At 42.9% G+C, this 22,497-nt stretch overlaps 1 protein-coding gene across 4 annotated transcripts in view; it reads left to right on the forward strand.

Annotated features, from left to right (window-relative positions):
* PALD1 (phosphatase domain containing paladin 1) overlaps positions 1 to 22,497 on the forward strand; it is a 193,793-nt gene that overhangs the window by 152,414 nt on the left and 18,882 nt on the right. For all 4 annotated transcript variants that reach the window (XM_039482388.1, XM_039482390.1, XM_039482389.1 and 1 more), the window contains one exon: positions 21,910 to 22,065. In XM_039482388.1, coding sequence (XP_039338322.1) covers positions 21,910 to 22,065 — 156 coding nt within the window. The remainder of the gene's footprint in view (positions 1 to 21,909; positions 22,066 to 22,497) is intronic.

Here is a 22,497-nt window from a genome sequence, read left to right on the forward strand (position 1 = left end):
CCAGTCTGCACTAGCAGTGAGGTTCCCCCTCTGAGAGCTCAGCTGAAATCACTGAGAGTTGGGTGGAATCTCAAGAGACCAACTCGCAGAGGTCAGAGTGGCAAGCGGCAGCAGAAGGTTACAGCACAAGGCCATTGGCAACCGAGCGATGGAGTGAACGGTGGCACAACGAACAACAGTGGCAAGAGCAAACAGTGAGCAGCTGGAGGAACGAGCAAGGTGCCTTCTTGCCCCCCACCTTGGAGGTGAACTCATGTGAAAGCACCTCTGAACTCTGACTCTCCACTGACCAAGGACAACACCAGTGAGTGTTAATGAATCATAGAATATCAGGGTTGGAAGGGACCTCAGGAGGTCATCTAGTCCAACCCCCCGCTCAAAGCAGGACCAATCCCCAGACAGATTTTTGACCCAGATCCCTAAATGGCCCCCTCAAGGATTGAACTCTCAACCCTGGGTTTAGCAGGCTAATGCTCAAACCACTGAGCAAGGCTTTTAGGAATGCTGGAGACACAACACAGTTCATGCAAACAAACATGGTTGTGGCATCATACTTTCTAGTTAAGCAAGGGATCGCACACACTACAAACTGGAGGCCAATGTTAAGTGCATTGTCACTTGTTCATCCTGACGTTGAACACTGGTTCCGAACAAGACCAGTAAATGCTCATTACAGATGCTCCCCAACTTACACGAGCATTCCGTTCCAGAACGCCTTGCTTAAGTCGAATTTTGCATGACAGGAACGTATACCCAACAATTATGCCAAAAAAACCCCCATCTTACGGAACTTTTTCCGTAAATGCGGATTTGCGTAAGTCAGGTTTGTATAACCCAGGGAGCATCTGTATCTTTCTGCAAGAAACTCAACTGACTGCTAGAGGCATGTGGTGCAACACTGTGAAAGACTCAACAGTTGAAAAAGTGAAGAACTCTCTTACCACATTCAAAAAATTTGCATACGTGGCTGAAGAATGCACCGATGCAAATGGGCATCAAGTATTAAGTCATTGTGTACGTTATCTTGATGTCTGGGGTAGGCCAGTAGATGCATTTCTAGATGTTCAAGTTATAGAAGACGCATCGGCTGCATCTGTGACAACCCACATCTTAGAAGAGTTAAATGCTTGTGAGTTGGACCCCAAACAGATGGCTGCTTGTGCATTTGATGGAATTGCAAACTTCTCTGGAAGACACAATGGAGTACAAGTTTTGTTCAGAGAAAAGTGTAACCCTAATCTCTCATATACACACTGCAGAGGCCATCTACTCCAATTAGCGCTAGTACAAGCTGCAGACTCTTCAAAAGACATTTAAAAAGCTATACATTTAATGTCTTTGTTATTCAGCAAGAGTCCAAAAAGACTCTTATCTTGGAAAATATAGATACGCTGGGACTCAAGTTCAAATTAGTCCAACCTGGAAAAACCCTCTGGCTTTCTCATGAGCGATCCTTGGCTGTTGTCTTAAAATTACTCCAGCTGTTATTACTGACTTTGGAAAGTATCTACCAAAATGGGATGGATCTAAGTAGTGAGGCTGGTGGATTACTTTTGCTACTACGTTCAGAGCAGACTATTGCCATTCTCTCTCTTGTAAGTCTACTGTTGAAACCACTTGGGTCATTAAACAATGCCATCCAGGCATCTGCTACAACAGTAGTAGATCTTTGTCCAGCAATAGAAGCTACCCTTGGATCAATCAGAGCTATCCATTGAAAAAGTACTGGAAGAAGCAGACTTCAGTCCAGAAGTTGACTAATGAAGGCATTTATATTGAATCCTTAAGCGAGGAGGACCAGAAGTGTTTGTTAAGAGAACTGAAAAAGTACACAGACTTAATTCTTAAAAATCTACAACAGCGACTTCTAGATTCTACTCAACCTCTACGTAGCTTTTACAGATCCCTGTCCTATAAAACACCAACAGTTGAGTAGAATGAGGCACTACCAGCAATGGGGTTGCCATGTGCTCAGGACAGAATAGAGAATTTGAACACAGAGTGGAATATCATACGATGAATGAATGAATATTTGACTTCAACTTCTTTTTTTATCATCACTAGTGGCTTGACCTGATCTTTGTGCTATGTTTCCTGGGATGAAAGAAGTAGGAATTCATCTCTTGCTACTCCCAGTCACAAGCTACAGTTGAGCATTCTTTTTCATCATTGAATAGAATTTTGTGTTCTGAAAGAAGTTGCCTTCTGCCTGATCACGTGAATGAACTAATGAGCATATCAATTGAAGGAATGGAAGCACCGGACACACGAGAAGCCACCAAAGATGAACACATTGCATTCAAGAAGTTCATTAACAGAGTTGTGCAAAATTATAAGAAGAAACCAAGAAGGATATAGATGTAGTGCTTCATAGAAGGCTTGAGTAGCCAACTTTAATTTGTGTGATGATTTTAGAACATGAGTTAAATCTAATAAAATGGTCATGAAACACTTTTCAGTTTTTACTATGGTACCATTCAGCCTGTCTCACCCTCATCGGCCCCATAAATTCGAACACTCCCTCCCCAATTTCAATTCCTGGGGAAAACACTGCTCCTGCTTTTGTGGGTGAGGAGGATTTTGGTGGTGAAGCAGGCTCTTCAGTCATCTCACATGTTAAAATCAAATATAGTTATGTCACGGACCTACTCTTAACTGGCTTTTTACTGATCTACGTACTGCATAAACACCGAATCATGAAGATGAGCTTATGGCAAACTCATTACATTAAACAAAAGAAACCCAAGTCATTTCAATCCTCTTCCTCTCTAGGTATAAATGAAAATGTGAGAACTCTGATTGTCCCTTTTAATAAAGTGCCTGCAGTCTTTAATTTTTCTTTTTACTCTGCCATTCATAATTCCCTCTCAAGAGCTTGAAATAACTGAAATAACCAACTTTATCTGTTTCTTTTTGCAAAAAAAACAGGAGTACTTGTGGCACCTTAAAGACTAACAAATTTATTTAAGCATGAGCTTTCGTGAGCTACAGCTCACTTCTGCGGATACAGACTAACACGGCTGCTACTCTGAAACCTGTTTCTTTTTGGTACATATTGATTCTATCCTATCAAACTTCCCTCTGTTTCCTATGGAACAAATGCCATGGAGGTTACTACTTGCTAAGCATCTGAACACTAGGAACAGGAGGTCTGATTTTCTGAGACACTGAGCATTCGCCACTTGCATTGGTGTGAATGTGGGAACTGCAGACAGTCTATACAGCGGAAAATCAGGGCATGAGTTCAGAAGCTGTCCAGGATGAGATTTCAAATGTCGTTGAATCTCACTGCAAAGTCTTTCATCTTAACCTCAAAATTAATCCAAAAAGTGGCTGTGTCTCAGTTCAGATTCCAGAGGCTTGGTGTGTCTGATGTAGGTAGAAAGTCAGGGGAGGATGGGACTACTCCACTTAGAGAATATAGGTCACAAGTCAGTGACATTCATTCCTATCCTGAAGGGGGGTCTGGCCCTGAAGTGTGGGAATGTCTGAACATATAATCAACTTGGAGAGTATACTTAAGGGAGAGGATTAACTGCTAGTCACTGAGAAGGAAATGTGTATTCAAGGCATTACACTAATGGACTTTGAATCAGGCCATGGTTTAGTGTTTAAAGAAACATATGGTCTCAGTAAACTTGCAAATTTTAAAGGAGAGGTTCTGTCTCAGGCCAGGCCATAGTCCTCTGCAGTTTATTTCTCCAAGGTATTTTGAGCTGTATTTAAAATCATCTCTACAATGTAGGTACCTGCAAAGTAATAAAAAGTCCCCTTCACCCTCCTACCCCCTTCCCCCCCCCCCCGCCGAAAAAAAGTACTAGGGGTAGGGGTGAAGTTGGTGACCGAGCCTATTCCTGCCCTAGCATTTGTACTTAGGGTTACAAGAAGAAACAGGATTGGTGGTCTCAACCTAGTGCATGACTATCTGCATTACAAAACTGTCACACAGTTCAGCGTGGCCCTAGCATTAATGTGAGATCCAGGAAGGACCCAAGACTGAAATAGCAGGAGTTACTGCAAGTGAAGATAGAAGTGTATTTGGTAAACAGTGTAGGAAAAGCCTTTTTTCTTTATCTTAATTATTATTCCTTGCGTATTTTCACTCCAAATTATTGTTGTTTTTTAAAAGGGGTGGTATAAGAGAGGACAGAGAAAACTCTATAGGAGAGAGCAGTGTATTTCCTAATAGATTTCTCCAAAAGAATTCTGTTGAGTAGTTTAAGGTTTGCGCTGACCTTGCTTGAAGAGAGTGAGGGAGATATCGTCTAAATTCTTATTTTGTTGGTGTTGGTTTTGTTAAAGAAAAACCAGCAATGTCACCAGAAATTCAAATAAGATCAAAATGCACTGGTTCTCCCCCCCCTCCCCCGAAACTGGTGTAAGCTCTCTAGCTGGCACAGCAGCAGTTTAATCACAAGCCTAATCCCCCGAATGGTGATAGTAGACAATACTTGGGTTATACAGTTGCATCAAAAAAAAATTAAGGGCACTTTCCATTTTAACTCCATTAAAAACAAAGCATAAAGCATTGGTGGCTCACTACCCCAGGAACGCATGGTTGGTCAAAGGATCAGATTTCTGGACTGAGATCTTGGGAACACGGGGTAGGGAATACTGTCCTCAGAGACCCACAGTGCTCTCTAGTGCACCCTCAACAGAAGAGGCAGTATTGATTGATCCCAGCAGGAACTGCAGCCTGATCTCTGCAAATGGAGAGTCGCGCTGTCTTTTTCAATGTTAGGGTTGGGGGTAAGTCTAAGGCAGAGAGAAATCAGTGTTTCTCAAATGGAAAAAGACAAAATTAAGAAATTATTTTCTCTCTTCGGAGATGGAGACATACACAGTGGATATTTCCTTTATGGGACAATCCTATAGAGTCCAACAGACAATAATAACTTAGCTATAGATTTTTGACCTCCCCCTCCCCGATAGAATGTAATAAAGGTTTCTCTGCCACAGAATTCTGTAGGATGATTTGAAAAGCTTATAGAAAGCATATCATTCTCCTTTAAATTCTGTAGGTTTTTAGAGTAATTTCTTTAGGACACTTAGGGCTTTTCCATAACTGTTTATAAAAAGATTAAAACTCCAAATGATGGATTGGAAACTCTGTTCCTTTACACAAAAAAGCAACCTTGTTTCAGTATATTCTCATCTGCCACACTGAATGAATGCCTGAATGTTCCTAGCATCTCTAGTTCCATGGGACTCTTAGAATGTGAAGTTACTCTTGTAGCACATGTAGGCCATAGCCAGTATATGATCTGCCACAGCCCCTTCATTTGTGCATTATGCATGGGATTAGAAGGCTGTTTTTCTTTTTCTAGCCACAGGGAAGTGCTTCCTGTTCTGAAACATGATCCACTTCCATTTAAAAACCAATCTGTAAACAGTGTTACTATTTTCAGTCACATATAACAGTGAAGAAGGCTCAGTCATGATTGTTAGTGTACCTTGGGATCTACGGCAAAAACTATATTCTCTCTCTGGCTGTAGGAAAGAGAGTCTTGTAGGGCTACCAGCTGATTTCTAGAGTCTCCTGCTTATTCGTTGTACACATGATTGTATTCTATATCTTTTGGGAGGGAAAGAGAAAACACAGAAGTTTTTTTTTTTTACATTAAAAAAATGAATATTTATTATGATTGGAAGTGCAAAACTCACACCATTGGCTTCTGTCAGTTATGGTTTGAACATTCCACTGTGCAAGTGTCTGATCATAGCTCTGCTAATACTAACCTGCAATACATGTCCTTCTATTCCAGCCATGAGCCACTGATCAGCACCACCTGTACCTTGACCTACAACTATACCTGGTAACCAGCCCTAGGTTACCATACAGCTTTGCAAATGCACCTCTATTGACTTGACCTGCAAAAACCTGTTCTTATTTCAGTCCTGGTTCTCTCACACACCGTTGCTGTCTATCTTATTTCTAGGGTTGCCCTCATTTTAATGGGCCATTACACATCCCACAAACCTCACCAAAAAATGCCCACCAAAAAGACAATTCTGTCTCATTTTCCTGTCATTTCCAAAATGTACAAATGGTTGTAAAACCTCAGAAACAGAGAAGCCTCCAGTGTTCACATCTGCTTTTGTTTGCAAATTCCACACTTCCTATGTATTTCAAGGCTTGCAGTAACCAGTGGGGAAAAGTGCAGCGCTATTGTCGGTGTTTGTGTTTTATGTATCCATTTACAGAGACATAACTGATGTCAATTTCCCTGCAGAAAACACTGTGGGAATAGGCTGATGTGACAGAATATCTGCTTTGGGGGGAGAGGGAACTGGTGGTGGGTTTTCTTTTGCTGACGGGATTGTTCGTCATGGTGCTTGTGCATTTGCGGGGAGTCGGCTCTGTCATCTAAACTAAGTCTTTCTGGAATGTTTTTGCTGGCAGCCATGCAGTATATGTCAGGGAAGGTGCTGATATCTAGCGTAGTAAGTGGGCAATTAAACCAAGATGGAGTGTTCAAGGTCTTGGCAGCCTGATATTTTGTACAATATTCATTTCAACAAAGTCCTTTCAAGTACTGAATATTTTTCAAGCAAAGGACACACATGAATAAATACTTTGTAATGAATTAACTTCAGGTCTAAAGTGGCCTTTGAACCAGGCCATAGATAGAGCTTTCTGATTGACAGTCCGTGATCTCATACACATGTCACTAATAATGCCCAGTAAATGCATACTCATTCTGTTATATAAAGTCCATTTCATAATGGTACTAAAATACTCTATGCTGTGCACTACATGGTAATAATTATTACACTTCTTGGGTGGTTAAAGTCATTTGGCCTCAGCCTCTTGCCTACAGCACTTCCAGAGACATGTTATAATCACCTGGAAATGTGCTGCCTGTTGTGTCCTATTGCTTAAGTAGTTGGGTGTCTCAGTTACAGGCATTAGGAAAATATCTTCTCAGCATGTGTCATAAGTTGTTAGAATAATACAGCTCATAAAGGTGCAGCTCAGTGAAAGACGCACATTTTGGGGGGCCATGTTTTGCTCTTCTGTGTCTTTCACTCTTCCCCAGTCCGTATCAGGAAGAACTATCTCCTTATAATCAGTTCAGTGCATCACAGGCAAAGACTAATAGCCGCAGGAGCTGCAGGAGAGTGAATTTACAATCATGGGGCTGGTTGAGATGAACCAGGTTGTAAACTAAACAGATAACTATAAGTAGGGTTTGTGTTGTAACTGCTCTTCTGCCTACTACATGTGTGATGGACGAAGTCACTCCTTCCTCAGGAAGATGAATTTCATATCCTCAGTGAAGTTATAACAGAATCTCTAGAAGCTTGACACAATGGGTCGGTTGTGGGAGAGCTCTGAGGGAAGATACAATTTTTCTGGCATTGCTAATCGTTAAAAATCTCTACCTGCAAGTGTTTATTACTAGAGCTGTCAAGTGATTAAAAAAATTAATTGTGATTAATAGCGTGATAAAAATAATAATCAAGATTAATCACATGATGAATCGCACTGTTAAACAATAATAGAATACCATTTATTTAAATAGGTTTGGATATTGTCTACATTTTCAAATGTATTGATTCAAATTACAACACAGAATACTAACTGTACAGTGCTCACTTTATATTTTATTACAAATATTTGCACCGTAAAAACAAAAGATATAGTATTTTTGAATTCACCTAATACAAGTGCTGTAGTGCAATCTCTTTATCATGAAAGTTGAACTTACAAATGTAGAATTATATACAAAAAATAACTGCACTCAAAAATAAAACAGTGTAAAACTTTAGAGTCTACAAATCCATTCAGTCCTACTTCTTTTTCTGCCAATCGCTCAAACAAGTTTATTTACATTTGCAGGAGATAATGCTGCCCGCTTCTTGTTTACAATGTCACCTGAAAGTGAGAACAGGCGTTCACATGGCACTGTTGTAGCTGGCGTCACAATGTGCCAGATGCACTAAAGATTCACGTGTCCCTTCATGCTTCGACCCCCATTCCTGAGGGTGTGCGTCCATGCGATGACGTTCTGCTTGATAACGATCCAAAGCAGTACAGACCGATGCACATTCATTTTCATTATCTGAGTCAGATGCCATTAGCACAGGGCCACCTCTGGGTATGGAAATTGTATGGTGGGCCATGAATGCTCACAGAATTGGGGTTGGGGTGCAGGAGGGGGAAAGGGCTCTGGCTGGGGGTGCAGGCTCTGGGGTGGGGCCATAAATGAGAAGTTCAGGGTGTGGGAGGGGCCTCCAGGCTGGGGCAGGGCTCAGGGGTGCAGGCTCTGGGTGGTGCTTACCTCAAGCAGCTCCCGGAAGCAGTGGTATGTCCTCCTTCCAGCTCCTATGCTGGAGCGCAGCCAGGCAGCTCTGCACGCTGCCCTGTCCACGGGTGCTGCCCTGCAGGGGTGGCACTTGGGTTGGGGGCAGCGCATAGAGCCCCCTTGCTGCCCCTATGCGTAGGAGCCGGAGGGGGGACATGCTGCTGCTTCCGGGAGCCTCATGGAGCTGCGGCCCCTGACCCTGCTCCCCAGCAGGAGCTCGAGGGCCACGTTAAGTTGGCTAGCAAGCCGGATGTGGCCTGCAGGCCGTAGTTTGCCCACCCCTTCACTAGTAGAAGGTTGATTTTTTGTTTGTTTGTTTGTGGTGGTTTGGATTCTGTAGTTTTCACATCAGAGTGTTGCTCTTTTAAGACTTCTGAAAGCATATTCCACACCTCCTCCCTCTCAGATTTTGGAAGGCACTTCAGATTATTAAACCTTGGGTCAAGTGCTATAGCTATCTTTAAAAATCTCAAATTGGTAGCTTCTTTGTGTTTTGTCAAACCTGCAGTGAAAGTGCTCTTAAAATGAACAACATGTCATCATCATCCAAGACTGCTATAATATGAAATATATGGCAGAATGCGGGTAAAACGGAGCAGAAGATATGCAATTCTCCCCCAAGGAGTTAAGTCACAAATTTAATTAACGCTTTTTTTTTTTAAACGAGCGTCATCAGTGTGGAAGCATGTCCTCAGGAATGGTGGTCGAAGCATGAAGGGGTATATGAATGTTTAGCATCTCTGGCATGTAAATGCCTTGCAATGCCGTCTACAAAAGTGCCATGAGAATGCCTGTTCTCACTTTCAGGTGACATTATAAATAATAAGCGGGCAGAATTATCTCCCGTAAATGTAAACAAACTTGTTTGTCTGAGCGATTGGCTGAACAAGAAGTAGGACCGAGTAGACTTGTAGGCTCTAAAGTTTTACATTGTTTTGTTTGTGACTGCAGTTATGTAACAAACAAATCTACTTTTGTAAGTTGCACTTTCATGATAAAGAGATTGCACTACAGTACTTGTATAAGGTGAATTGAAAAATACAATTTTATCATTTTTACAGTGCAAATATTTGTAATAATATATAGTGAGCACTGTACACTTTGTATTCTGTGTTGTAATTGAAATCAATATATTTGTAAATGTAGAAAAACATCCACAAATATTTAATAAATTTCAATTGGCATTCTATTGTTTAACAGTCTGATTAATCACGATAAATTTTTTTGAGTTTATCGTGTGAGTTAACTGTGATTAATCGACAGCCCTATTTATTACTGAAATGGAAGTTGGGGACTACTGGAAAATATTTGTTTAACCAAACAATATTAACCTTCAATTTTCCCCACTAACTGAAAGGCAGGCTAGGTTTTCCCTTTTGCAGCTTTGTGCTATTCCTCGATTTCACCCTGACAAAGAGCATGAGGAGGGGATTTTGGCAGAATGGAGAAATATGATAGTGACTTTTGGGTCTAGAAACATTCAGCTTGGAGATGGAATATTTATTTCCCAAAAAGTAAATTAAATGATTTGAAAAGTAAAAGCAACTGCATAGCTTTAGGAGGAGAGCTGAGCGAATAATTTCCAGAAAGGAGTGATCTGATGGGTCGTGTGTCTTTTCTGCTTATGGAATATTTGTGAACAGATGGTAACTTTCTTACATGTATTTGTTGTTTTGGAATTATTTGCCAATTTTTTTTTTCAACTTTGACTTCCTTATTCCAAATGTATTTTGTTGCTTGGTTGTGATTTGTTAACATTTATTAATCGACAGCCCTATTTATTACTGAAATGGGGGGAGGGATAGCTCAGTGGTTTGAGCATTGGCCCACTAAACCCAGGGTTGTGAGTTCAATCCTCAAGGGGGCCATTTAGAGATCTGAGACAAAAAGTCTGTCTGGGGATTGGTCCTGCTTTGAGCAGGGGGTTGGACTAGATGACCTCCTGAGGTCCCTTCCAACCCTGATATTCTATGATTTTATGAAAATCACATTGCACACCAGCACAAGCTTGAACATCAGGTTTTTGTTATGAGTGCTTGCAGAAAGCCAGTTTAAATTTTGCGTTGTGTGAGCATTCAGACATGAGCTTCAGAGATTCCCTTGCTGAGAGCAGATATACTAGTAGATCTGATTGCATGAATATTTGTGGAAACAACGCAGAGGGCACAAATGGGTTTAAAAAAATCCTTCACATGAATATTTGTGGAAACATTTGGCCTACATGCCATGGTGATTAGCAGCTTACAAATATCTAGCTAGAAAAGAATAGACTATTTGCCCAGCTCTATTTATGACAGGGGATGCAGATTTGTACTCATACCAGAGAGTCAGTGAAGCTGCTTTTGTAGGGGATTATAAAGTGAAACTGAAATGACAAAAGGGTATGGGAGTTCTATGTCAGGAATACTTGCAGGATCAGGCCCTAAGTTTTCCCAGAACGATAGTGAAAGTGTAACTAAAGCTTCTAGACAGCAACTTAAATCTCTCCCTTCCCCAGCAAACTCCTTCTCTCCCCAAAACAGCCATTTTAGACCACCAGTCTGACCGGCTTTCTCCCCAGAGATCTCATTCTAGCAGGTAATGTGTCTCGAAGGCCAGGCCATGTGTAATTAGAGCAGCTTTGGAATGCTGTGAACTGTCATATAAAAATGATTCAGAGAAGAATTGCTTTCCAAAACCAGTTAACGCCTGGCTTAAAATAGATCTGACGGGTCATTCTTTTGGCTGCCAAAGCCAGCACAGAAATTCTTGTTCGTTTTTTCCACCTCCACTGTTGTCACCACCATTCTCCTCTTCTTCGCCCAAGTTCCATTTATTTTATGGCAAGACACATTGCATTTTTCAGTGTGATATTAATTTTTTTCAGTGATATCCTCTAGTTTCCCAGACAACCAAACAGTTACACCATCAAGATCATGAGTTTTAAATACAAAATGTGAAGGGAGTAGGGGGTGGGGATAAATGCTCTCTCCCTCTGGCATTAGCAGAGCCAAGGAATCTGAATGTTCATCTCCCTGGGTTGGCTTGTAGAAGATGGTCTTTGTTTAGAGATGAAGTGCCTACATATTCCAAATCCTCGGAAATGGTAGCTATTATATTTCTGTTCGTCACACAGGGCAAAAGCCTGGAACTAGGGTGCAGCTGGACTGGTCAAGCTGCACATTAACACTATCTCTGGGAGTAGATGAAAGGAGTCTTTACCACCATCCCTTGCCAGCTGTGGAGTGGGAATGGAGCCACTCTGAATTCATTCTAGCCCTAGAACAGGCGTAATACCCTAACAGCCAATATTATCCCCCTTTGCAGGGATGTTAGGACCAGTGGGTGTGCCAGCCATGATCCCCTTGCATGCTGGGGCACAGGGAGATGCTATACAGTAGAATTCTATTGTGCATATGATTATGGACTTCATATGTGCCCTGGGATCTACAAATCTTGCTCCGATCCCATGGGAGAAATGCACCAGACCCTACATAGCTCTAGATGAGGGGGCAAGGTCTGACACTACTGCATTTTCCTCTCCCTTGTGTGGATTCCCACAGAGAGCTGTAAAGCTTTCCTTGTAAATAAGTCAATCCAGGAGATAAGGGTCTGTGGTGACAATGTAGGCAGAGCTGAAATCTCCAGAACCCCCTTGAGAAAGAATTAACTCTGTATAGCTCATTACAGACCATTACATATCAACAGTACAGTAGAACCTCACTAATTCAGCACACTTGAGAACTAGGGCAAAAATGGAGGTCTCTCCCTGCTTCGCAGCAAAGATACCAAAGGCTGTTTGACTTCTAATGTTCGGAAAGATGAGGGTGAGAATAAATCCAATCTGGACTTTTAAACTAAGGTAACTTTTCAATAACCTTTTCATTCTGGGTATTTCCCTGTCTGGGATTTAGGTTGTGTGGAAGATTTATACAGCTGTCTTGCATAGTCATCTTGATGTGAGTGAATTTCCACAGTACCAATGTCTGTATAGAGTCAGTAGCCCAAGGCTTATGCAAATGGATTGTGCTATACTAGGAACATTTGACCAAATTTTGTATCCAGTGACCACTGTCATCTAAGCATGAAGCTGAGTCTGCATACCAGCAGATGGATATCTTTCTGCTGTTATGTTTCCCATATCGCCTCCAAAGTGAAAATGGAGCTGAACTCACTGCAGCTGTTGTTACAGATCTGAAGCTAATGTGGAAAGAATTAGCAATTATCCATGGTAAGTCTCATCATCCACAAAGTCAAAGATGTGTATAGTTTTTGGAAAAGGCGATATGAAGAATAGGCTTGCAGTAATGAAAAGTGAAGATAATACCAATGCAAGGCTGCTGGGATCTAGTTCATTCAATTTCACAAAAAACACAGGCTAAGGGACCAGACAATCACCATGTACTGTTCTCTTCAGTGGAGATGCAAAGATCTGACTAATGTAATTGGACCATATTCTGGGCTTGCGTACATCCTGTGAAATCACAGTACTTGCACTAGGTCGGATGGGGTGTGAGTAAAGGTAGAATTTGGCACATCATCTCTACAACTGGAAGACATAGAATGGATGCAACAAGAAGGTGATTTCTTGTTTTGTTTAGCCCTGTAACAGGGTCAGCTGCCTTCCAAGCACCCACAGGAGTGGCTCTGTGGCACATCCCTTCTTCCTGGGCTCCTCAGTAAATTTCACACAGGTTTCTTTCTCTGCATACACCCCTTACTAAAGTCTGGGTTTATTAATATCACAGTTGCAAACAAAACTAACGTCCACAAGGTCCAATTAAATTCACTGTTTTAAGCAGGCCACTCTAAGCCCTACCTGTCTGGGGTCTTGTTCCCCTAATGTCTCAAACTTGCCTGTAGGAGTCTGTTAACGCTTTGCAGCTTGCCCTGCTGGCTTCCTTCTTTATAAGGCCTAGTTGCCTCTCCTTCAGCCCACTTGAGTATCAGGTAATTGGTCACAGAGACACTGGGCCCCACTCCCTCTTAAAGGTGCAAGTCAACCTATGACAAGGTCCTACTTACAATCAGAAATCTCATGACCAATCAGATTTTCATAGCCAACATCCTTGTCATCAGTCAGCACCAATGCTGCTAGTAGTACTTGCACAATTTTCCAGAAAGAAGGAGAAAACCTCAGCAAGCAGATAAATAGGACACATGATACTTGGCAAGCATATGGAGAGAGAATGATGCAGTTAAGTAGAATCAAACTTAGCTTTAAGAGAAGGTTGCTGGAAAAGCAGAAGTCAGTGTAGCTGTACCCTTTGCATGTTGAGACAGTCCCTAGAGATCGAAGGAAAATTCTTGGTGTTATTTTAAACGTGTGTGCGCGCGAGAGACACTACATTATTGGTGGCCTTTCAGGGTTGTGGATGTCTGGGAAGCTGTTTATACTTTCACCTAGTGAGGTGATGCAGTGACCCTGGTGAACAGCAGGAGGATGGGGAGACTGAGCAGAGCCCAGAAGGGGCTAGAGCTGAGCCCAGGGGAAGGGTAGGGCTTGAAGAAAGGTAGAAGAGCCTCTGGAGAGAAGGGCTGTGCTGTGCCCACCTTACGGCTGGGACAGAAGCCTTTTATTTTGTGGTGTTTGGACTAAGACACCTTGGCAACCAAACCATTCTGATGGCTGAGAGAGCCATCACAAACAAGGGTGATTGCAGCTCCACACTCAGCATGCTCTGGGACTGCACCCTACTACAATATTGACATTGGTTGAGATTTTCAAACCAGCCTAGGGGATTTAGAGGCCCACGTTGCATAGAGGATAATTGGGCCTCCAAATCCCCTAGTTAACTTTGACAATTCCTAACTGCTGTCTTTTTATATAGCTGTTTATACCATTTTTATTATGCACCTACTTATGGAGCATGTGACATTGCTTGTGTCAATCATTGTTAAATAAGAAGTTAATTATTAAACTGAGATATTTTTCCCTAAATGTTTTACCTGAACTCATTGGAACTGTATTTCTTGTAATTGACCTGCTTCAGTGCCAGCGTCCATCATTCTGCTACAGCTTGCTTTAGAATAAGATTTACTATGTGCTTATTGCCATGACTATTTTATATGATACATTCCTGCTCATTACCTGAAATGATCATAACTTCAGGCCTCCCAAGCCTGCTTTCTGAAGCAGGAGACTCCTGCAAAGTAACATTTATCCTGCTGTCCCTCACGATAGCTCTGAGTTCCTGCCAAAGGGAGATTTGAAGTCCTGGCTCTGTGCTAGACTGCAGACATCACCAGACACCTGCTGTTCCCCCACTCAAGCCAAGGGTCTGAAGCTGTTTTGGCAAAGCCTGCTACTTTCTGGTATGCTTCTCATCACCAGCCTGCTCCGCTGCTACAGATACCACTGCTCCTTACCTTGCCTCAAACACAAGGCCAGAGGGGGGGAGCCAGCCAATGGTCACAGGAGCACTCCTCACTTTAACATAAGAGTATTCTTCTGATCATTGCACAACTCGGGCCACGTGTTCCAGCTGGAACATGGAGCACTGAGAGTCAGTGGGAAAGGCGAGGACCAGCACTGGAGGGAAGGGATATTGACAAAAGCAGGGATGGCAGAAGACAGGGAGAAGTTACTGGGCAACGTAAGTGTGGGCAGAGACATGATCAGAGAGAGAATTTGATTTGAGGTAGAGAAAAGAAGAAATCACTAGGGGTTAGAGGACAAATGGGGAAAAAATAACTAAGGAAGACCATTGGAAAGGAGGAAAGGTCTCTAGTCTAGAAAAAGGGAAGAGGATTAATTTTTTTTGGGAAAAGAGACAGAAGAGAAAATGAAGGAGAAACCAGACAGAAGGGAGGAAGCTGAACACTGAATGAATTGAAGATAGTAATGGAGGAAGAGAATAAAGACATTTAAATGGGAAAGAAAAAGCAATAAAAGTAGTCCACAACTTTTCTGTAATCTTCTCCCTCCCCCCCCCCCCCCAAGGTTTTTTAGTGTTCCCCTGGCAAACAGCCCACAGCTTCATACATTTTTGGGAAGAAGGATTACAAAATATCTTGGCTGTGGAGGTTTGTGTCCACTGCTTCCAAATCTTACAGTTGGTCATATATTTGTAAAATAACATACCAGAGCAGGTGTGTGCAATTAGAAACAAGAGTTTTCTAGATATGGGTGATTGCTGATTTGCTAAGCAATAATTATTGACTTTTCCTTATCCAGCTGCACAGAATCTAATTCTAAACTGCATAATTCTATAGCATTGAAAACTACATTTTGGGTACTCCTCTTATGCTTTTTTATGCTCTTATGCTGTTAATATTACTAGATGAAAGGCCATTCATCTAATAGGCTATTTTAAAAAACTGACAAGTTTTTCAGATAACCAGTTTTGAATGGAAATGTAATTAAAAGCAAAATTGTCTTGTTGCCTTGAATATTTAGCACTCCAGCTTCATACATAGTCTGGTGTTCTTGCTTTCTTGTTTTCCTGTTACTGTTTTTCTCTAAAATATTAATAAGTAAAAAGCCTTAAATTAAGGCAACTATTTTGTACCCTTACTTTAGAGATATGCTCTCCTAATACTCTTCTCAGCTAAATATGCTCCTCAGTGTGTAAGTAGACTGTGGAACTCCTTGCCACAGGAGATTGTTGAAGCCATAAATTTAGCAAGATTCAAAGAGGGATTGGATATTTAGATGTCTAACAAGAATATTCAGTTATCACAATTAGTGATTAAACATTTTGGAAAGGGTGTTAAATCTCATGCTTCAGGGCTTAAGCCAGCCTCTAACTAGTAGACACTAGGGGTATGTCTACACTACGAAATTATGTCCATTTTATAAAAAGTCAATTTTTAGAAATCGATTTTATACAGTTGCTTGTGTATGTCCCCACTAAGCGCGTTAAGTTGGCGGAGTGCGTCCTCACTACCGTGGCTAGCATCAACTTACGGAGCGGTGCACTGTGGGTAGCTATTCCACAGTTCCTGCAGTCTCTGCTGCCCATTGGAATTCTGGGTTAAGCTCCCAATGCCTGATGGGACAAAAACATTGTCACGGGTGGTTTTGGGTACATGTCGTCAGTGTCTCCTCCCTCCATGACAACAATGGCAGACAATTGTTTTGCGCCTTTTTTCCGTGCAGACGCCATACCACGGCAAGCGTGCAGCCCGCTCAGCTCAGCTCACTGACACTGCTGCTGTTGTGTCTTGGGTGCTGCTGGCAGCAGATGGTGCAGTAAGTCTGCAAACCATCATCATACACTGCTTCCACTGCAACTCTGTTCTGCTGTTATTGCCCCGATAGCGAATTTCTCCATGTTTTCTGTCATGGGCTCCCGGGTACTTGTGTTCTCCCTTGGGAAATGTGTGCGGTGCTAACTTTCGCCCTCCACCACTTCTGCTGCAACTCTGCTGTCCTGCAGACACCATACCACAGCAAGCATGGAGCTCGCCCAGCTCACCGCTGCTGCAGTGAGCATTGTAAACACCTTTCGCATTATCCTGCGGCATGTGCAGAACCTGCAAAAGCAGACGAGGAGGCGACGACAGTGTGATCATGATAGCGATGGGGACATGGACAGAGACTTCTCTCAAAGCATGGGCCCTGGCAATTTGAACATCATGGGGCAGGTTCATGCCGTGGAACGCCGATTCTGGGTCCAGGAAACAAGCACAGACTGGTGGGACCGCATAGTGTTGCAGGTCTGGGATGATTCCCAGTGGCTGCGAAACTTTTGCATGCGTAAGGGCACTTTCATGGAAGCTTTTGCATGCGTAAGGGCACTTTCATGGAACTTTGTGGCTTGCTTTCCCCTGCCCTGAAGCACAAGAATACCAAGATGAGAGAAGTCCTCACAGTTGAGAAGCGAGTGGCAATAGCCCTCTGGAAGCTTGCAATGCCAGACAGCTACCGGTCTGTCGGGAATCAGTTTGGAGTAGGTAAATCTACTGTGGGGGCTGCTGTGATCCAAGTAGCCAATGCAATCACTGAGCTGCTGCTATCAAGGGTAATGATTCTCGGAAATGTGCAGGACATAGTGGATGGCTTTGCTGCAATGGGGTTCCCTAACTGTGGTGGGGCGATAGACGGAATGCATATCCCTATCTTGGGACCGGGCCACCTTGGCAGACAGTACGTGAACCGCAAGGGGTACTTCTCAATGGTGCTGCAAGCACTGGTGGATCACAAGGGATGTTTCACCGACATCAACGTGGGATGGCTGGGAAAGGTGCATGATGCTTACATCTTCAGGAACTCTGGTCTGTTTGAACAGTTGCAGGAAGGAACTTACTTCCCAGTCCAGAAAATTACCATTGGGATGTTGAAATGCCTATAGTTATCCTTGGGGACTCAGCCTACACCTTAATGCCATGGCTCAGGAAGCCATACACAGGCACCCTGGACAGTAGTAAGGAGCAGTTCAACTATAGGCTGAGCAAGTGCAGAATGGTGGTAGAATGTGCATTTGGACATTTAAAAGCTCGCAGGCACAGTTTACTGACCAGGTTAGACCTCAGCGAAACAAATATTCCCATTGTTATTGCTGCTTGCTGTGTGCTCCACAATATCTGTGAGAGTAAGGGGGAGATGTTTATGGCAGAGTGGGAGGTTGAGGCAAATTGCCTGGCCACTGATTACATGCAACCAGACACCAGGGCGATTAGAAGAGCACAGCTGGGCACCCTGCGCATCAGAGAAGCTTTGAAAACCAGTTTCACAACTAGCCAGGCTACAGTGTGATAGTTCTTTATTTCTCCTTGATGAAAACCCACTTGTCAGGGAAGATCCTAGTCAGCCGAACGCGAACAGCTCAGCATGAACGGGCCTCCCCCCACCACATGGCTAACAGTGGGGATGATTTATTTTCAGCCAAAGGCAAACAGCCAAAGCCCGGGCCCATTCACTGCAAGGTTTTGTTCTGCAATGATTCCAGACTACTTGATACTGGCTTGGCGTGGTAAATTAATCATTAAACACGCTTGCTTTTAAACCCTGTATTATATTTACAAAGGTACACTCACCAGAGGTTCCTTCTCCGGCTTCATGGTCCGGGAGCCAGCCTTGGGAGGGTTGGGAGGGTATTGGCTCCAGGGTGATGAACAGTTCCTGGCTGCCAGGGAGAAGGGATTCTCCACCTGCCTGCTGTGCGCTATCCTCAACTACCTCCTCCTCATCTTCAAACTCCTCATCCCTGTTGCGTGAGACTCCCCCCTTGCAGGTGTCCACGGACAGTGGTGCGGTAGTGGTAGGGGCCACCCCCAGAATTGCATGCAGCTCATCATAGAACCGGCATGTATGGGGCTCTGACCCGGAGCGACCGTTTGCATCCTTTGTTTTTTGGTAGGCTTGCCTCAGCTCCTTAACTTTCACACGGCACTGCTGTGTGTCCCTGTTGTAGCATCGGTCCATCATGCCCTTGGAGACTTTGGCAAATATATTGGCATTTCATCTTTTGGAAGTGAGTTCTGCATGCACGGATTCTTCTTCCCATACACCGATCAGATCCAATACCTCCCTTTCGGTCCATGCTGGAGCTCTTGTGCGATTCTGGGACTCCATGGTCACCTGTGCTGATGAGCTCTGCATGGTCACCTGTGCTGATCAGCTCACCATGCTGGCCAAACAGGAAATGCAATTCAAAAGTTCGCGGGGCTTTTCCTGTCTACCTGGCCAGTGCATCTGAGTTGAGAGTGCTGTCCAGAGCGGTCACAATGGAGCACTCTGGGATAGCTCCTGGAGGCCAATACCATTGAATTGCATCCACACTACCCCAAATTTGACCCAGCAAGGTTGATTTTAGCGCTAAACCCCTCGCTGGAGAGGAGCACAGAAATTGATTTTAAGAGCCCTTTAAGTCGACAAAACAGGCTTAGTCGTGTGGACGGGTGCAGAGTTAAATCGACCTAATGCTGCTAAATTCGACCTAAACTCGTAGTGTAGACCAGGACTAGGATGAAACCTAAAGTGTATGTGTTGGGGAGTAGATCATCCCACATCTGCAGGGTTCTTACATCTTCCTCTGAAGCATCTGATACTGGCCACTGTCAAGAAACTGGACTAGATGGACCTCAGGTCTGATCCAGTCTCGCAGTTCCTAATATTGCCATTTTGGTTTGTTTTTTTCCCAGCACTCTAATGAGGAGATGCTATTTGCAGACCAGTTCTGGATTTTCTTTTAATAGTTTGACGTCTCTATCTCAAACTTTCTCTTAAGCTTGCTCATCAGCTAATTGACTATTGTGCCATTGCTTTGTTTTGATACTGGTGTAGTGGACCAGAGTGATAGGGAACATCATGCTTTGTCTGTCAGCCTTGACTTGCATTCATCTTGGAAGTAATAGTGGTTTTATTTTTCTATTGATATAGATCTCTGTGTGGCTGTCACAAGCTCTGGACCCTTCTTGAGTTAGCTATTTTGAATGTAGAAGGAACTAGTGTCTACTTACAGTGTGGTATTCAAGGGGAACACAGGCAGAGTCTTTTGAGAGCTCAGCAAGAAATTGTGAATCAAAGAGCAGCCACCTGTAAATCCATGTCTCCCTTAGTCACTGCTGTGGTATAGTCAGATTAGGGACAGGAGGTGAGGAAGAGCCAACCCTCAGTTGCCTAGTAGCTATAGCCATTCAAAAATAGGACAGCCATAACAAAGACAGGGTATAGTTTGCAGACTGGTGAGGCAGGGAATGTCTATTCCTGGACCTTCTCTATATTACACGTGTGCCCACAAGCACACACGTAGCAATACCTTTTCTATTTTTGAGGGCTACATCTTAAAGAGGAACTCTTTATACAGTTGAAGCCACAGTTTAATGAGAGCTTGACTTGCCAAGCTAAACCAGGAATGATTTTCAAGTACGTACTTATTTTTGTCACCAGCAGAAGGCTGATTGGGCCTTTTTTCAGAAATACTCCATTCTAGGATGATTTCAAGGAGCACTAAGGTGTCCTAAAGGTCAAAACAGACTGAGCCATTAATGGAGCAGATATAAAGGGCCACAGACTCAGAAAACAAAGGCTAATGTGCACTTGTAAAAACATTCCTCTACACCTGGGCCCACGTTTGCACACACAAGTATGGAAACTAACTCAATGCGAGCAGGATTGGTGCTCACGTTTCATAGTGTCCTTAAACTTTTAAAAGGTGGTTAGGCTACGTTGTCTTTTGTTCCCATGGACTCTTTTAAAGCAGCCCATGATTTAAACACAATGAATAGTTTTCTTTGTTTTGTGCAGGGAGCAGAAAATTAGGGTTTTTTTTGTGGCTGGCCTGCTCTGGGGTGGGGTGGGCTGGTTGACGTACAGGAAGACTAGGGCTTTGTGTATATTGAATCCACCCGAGACTGCTCCTCAACTTCATTTTTTGATACAAGTATTGTGCAATCACTTGTTACATTTATTGTTGCCAAGGAGACATAGTGTGATGCCACTTTAAAAAGAGGAACAACAAAACTCAAATGGGTTGACTCCTCTGCTTTGTGTCTTCCTGTCTTGGAGAGACATAACCCTTTAAGAGAGGAAAATCTGATCACAAAGTACTTTTTTTCAACTACATAATAGCCTGTCAAAAAATGGGCAAGCAGAACCAGGACAGGCACTCGATAGGGCAGCAAGGGAAGGGATATAGTACTTATTGGGCAGGGAGATTTGTCCAATAAGAACATAATAGCTGACCTGGTCAAGGAAAGCAAGGATTCTTCTACAGAGATTTAAAGGGATTTATACCAGCATGATGTGGAAAAACCAATGAGAAATAGTGAGAGACTCCTTGGACTGGTGATGCTGGATAGTAGGCCAGAACTGCTGTGCATTATGGTATGAACAGAATGTGTTCCAGGAAGTAAAATCTATCTGGTGTGCAGTAGTGTTGAGGAATCACAATACATGGAAGAGCTTTAACAAAAAAAGTGAAACTAAAAATAAACTTCTCCCTCATTCTTGTAAACATTGATTTGCCCTATGGTGGGAAAGTGAGGTTGAAGAGCCAGCTCAATTCTTCTTCTTGGGCGTTTGGAGACTGGGGATGATGCGAGGAAAGGCTCATGGTTTTATGCAATTTGTTCCCCAGTGTGATAGATTCTTTATGGCTTCACACCTCCCACCAAATTATGGGGACTTCTACTTGGAGAAAGCCTCGCAGGATAGATACCAATGGATATTAAAAGGAGAATATCTCAACTGGAGGAATATTCTTAAAGGGGAAGGAGACTTTTTTGCAGTATGTCATTTGCTAATGGGGAGAAGAACCCCTCAGTGATGGACTATTTTTAAAAAGTAGAGGGCATTCTGATCCTTATGGAATTGCTGAACTGAAAGCCTAAAATGTTATGATAAGGGGTGCCTTAACTACAGGCTGAGATTCCAGTGACTAATTTTTAAGGGTCCCGCAATAAACTAAAGCTAACTGTACTCTTCCCTTCCACAGAAATAGAAAGAACCATCTAATGTCATTTTGATGGTATTCCTTGCTCTTGACTGCTTTATCCAGATGAAGAAATAATGTACTCTTATTTCTTATAGCTACCCTACCCCTCCTGCTTACCTCAGCTCAGAATTAGGCCCATGGCATATAGATCTTTGTTTTCAGTGCATTCTTGTATGTGGTGTTTGTTGGAATCAATGATGGTGACTTAATCATTCCAATTATATCATCCTTCATTTCAGGGGAAAACAGCCAAGGACGAGAAGGAAATGCGGATATTGCAACTGAGGAGCCTACAGTATTTGGAACGATACATCTATCTGATCCTGTTCAATGCCTACCTGCATCTGGAGAAGAAGGACTCTTGGCAGAGGCCATTCAGTGTCTGGATGCGTGAGGTAAGAATTCTCCCATCCCCCACAGTTAGCACTTTGGAAGAGAAATCAACTGCACTGAGTGTATGTTAATGGGGCCTACATTCAATCCTGCATTTGTATTGGTGAGGAAATGACTGGCTCAGGTAACTGATTTTTCTGATTACCAGTGTATTCATGACCAAAGTTTTCACCAAAGCAGTATTTCATAAACCTGTTCTTCTCTCATGTTTGCAATGGACCTCAGAAATGGCTCCCCTTTGTATATTGGGTTTATATACTAGCTCATCCACAAATCAAATTCAGTTTGGCTGAATGCTGAAAAACTATTGCCTGGAAGGGAACTGGCAGTTTCTGAATATGGAAAAAGACCCACTTGACTTACTGTATAGATGAGGTGCAGACCAATAGAAGACTTCTCTCCAGTCCTTTCTCTTGGTCCACTTCAACCAAATA

This window comes from Mauremys reevesii, linkage group 7 (genome assembly GCF_016161935.1).
Source record: "Mauremys reevesii isolate NIE-2019 linkage group 7, ASM1616193v1, whole genome shotgun sequence".
Classification (NCBI taxonomy): domain Eukaryota; kingdom Metazoa; phylum Chordata; order Testudines; family Geoemydidae; genus Mauremys; species Mauremys reevesii.